The sequence below is a fragment of the Mus pahari genome, chromosome 2, assembly GCF_900095145.1.
Source record: "Mus pahari chromosome 2, PAHARI_EIJ_v1.1, whole genome shotgun sequence".
NCBI classification, from domain to species: Eukaryota; Metazoa; Chordata; class Mammalia; order Rodentia; family Muridae; genus Mus; species Mus pahari.
Genome location: NC_034591.1, coordinates 146442015 through 146443093, shown reverse-complemented (window position 1 = coordinate 146443093; position 1079 = coordinate 146442015). Strand labels below are relative to the sequence as shown.

Sequence of the window (1079 nt, the reverse complement as noted above, 5' to 3'; positions counted from 1 at the left end):
CATCTCCAACCCCTTGTCTGTATTTTTGTGTTACTACTTGAAAGGAGGGATAGTTGAAGGACAGCCTCAGTACCCCAAGCTAGGCTATTCTCAATGACATTCCAGCCTCAGCCTCTTGTGTACTAGTAATACCGGAGCGGGCCAACCACAGCTCCCAGGTTATTCTAGTTCCTAATCTCAGCGCCCAGAATACTTTCTGGTATCTGCTGGATGCACACATGTAGAAGAGGTTTTTTGTTTTTGTTTTAAGGCGCTGCGTGCCCACTCCACCTCTCAGGAAGCAGCAGGCTCAGGTGAAAGATGTTTTGGGGAGGGCATGTCTCCTCTGCTCCGCGGCGACCTCGCCCGGGTGCCTGCATCCCCGGACCCACCAGCTCCGGGAGCCTTGCCGAGTAGCGCGGGCGCCTTTAAATGCTAATAAGCAGCCGCGGCGGCTTTCCCCACCCTCTCTCTCCCCGCCCCGCGTCCGCCTGCCCGCCCGCCGCCCGCGAGCACTTGCGCGGGGCCATCTTCGGGGCCGGGAGATCCAGCGAGACCGCAAGCGCGCGCGTCCCCAGCCCTCGAGCCGCCGCCCGCCGCCGCGCCGCGCGATCCGCACCGGCCTCCCCGAGAGCGAGCCGGCCGCCGCGACCGCCACCGCGCTAACCGCCGCCAACCGCCACCGAGGTGCCCGGAGAGAGCGGAGAGGCGGCATGAGCGAGGCGGGCGAGGCCACCACCGGCGGCACCACGCTCCCGCAGGCCGCGGCCGACGCGCCCGCCGCGGCGCCCCCGGACCCCGCGCCTAAGAGCCCGGCGGCCAGCGGCGCGCCCCAGGCCCCAGCGCCCGCCGCGCTGCTCGCGGGGAGCCCCGGCGGAGACGCAGCCCCCGGGCCCGCCCCGGCCTCATCAGCCCCCGCGGGCGGCGAGGACGCGGAGAAGAAAGTTCTCGGTGAGTCCCCGGCTGCAGCCCGGGAGAGACGGCGGGCGAGGATGGACGTGGATGCAGGGCGGGCTGGGACACGTGGGCCAGGTCTGGGGAGTCTTTGCTGTGGGTCGGGAAAGCAGCACGTTTCCTCCGGGCGGGGGAGGAGGAGGAGG

General features: G+C 68.9%; 1 protein-coding gene across 2 annotated transcripts in view; it reads left to right on the top strand.

Moving 5' to 3' along the window:
- Positions 1-491: 491 nt before the first annotated feature.
- Positions 492-1079, top strand: part of Ybx3 (Y-box binding protein 3) — a 23256-nt gene continuing 22668 nt past the window's right edge. For both annotated transcript variants that reach the window (XM_021189976.1, XM_021189975.1), the window contains exon 1: positions 492-930. In XM_021189976.1, coding sequence (XP_021045635.1) covers positions 693-930 — 238 coding nt within the window. In that variant the 5' untranslated portion in view covers positions 492-692. The remainder of the gene's footprint in view (positions 931-1079) is intronic.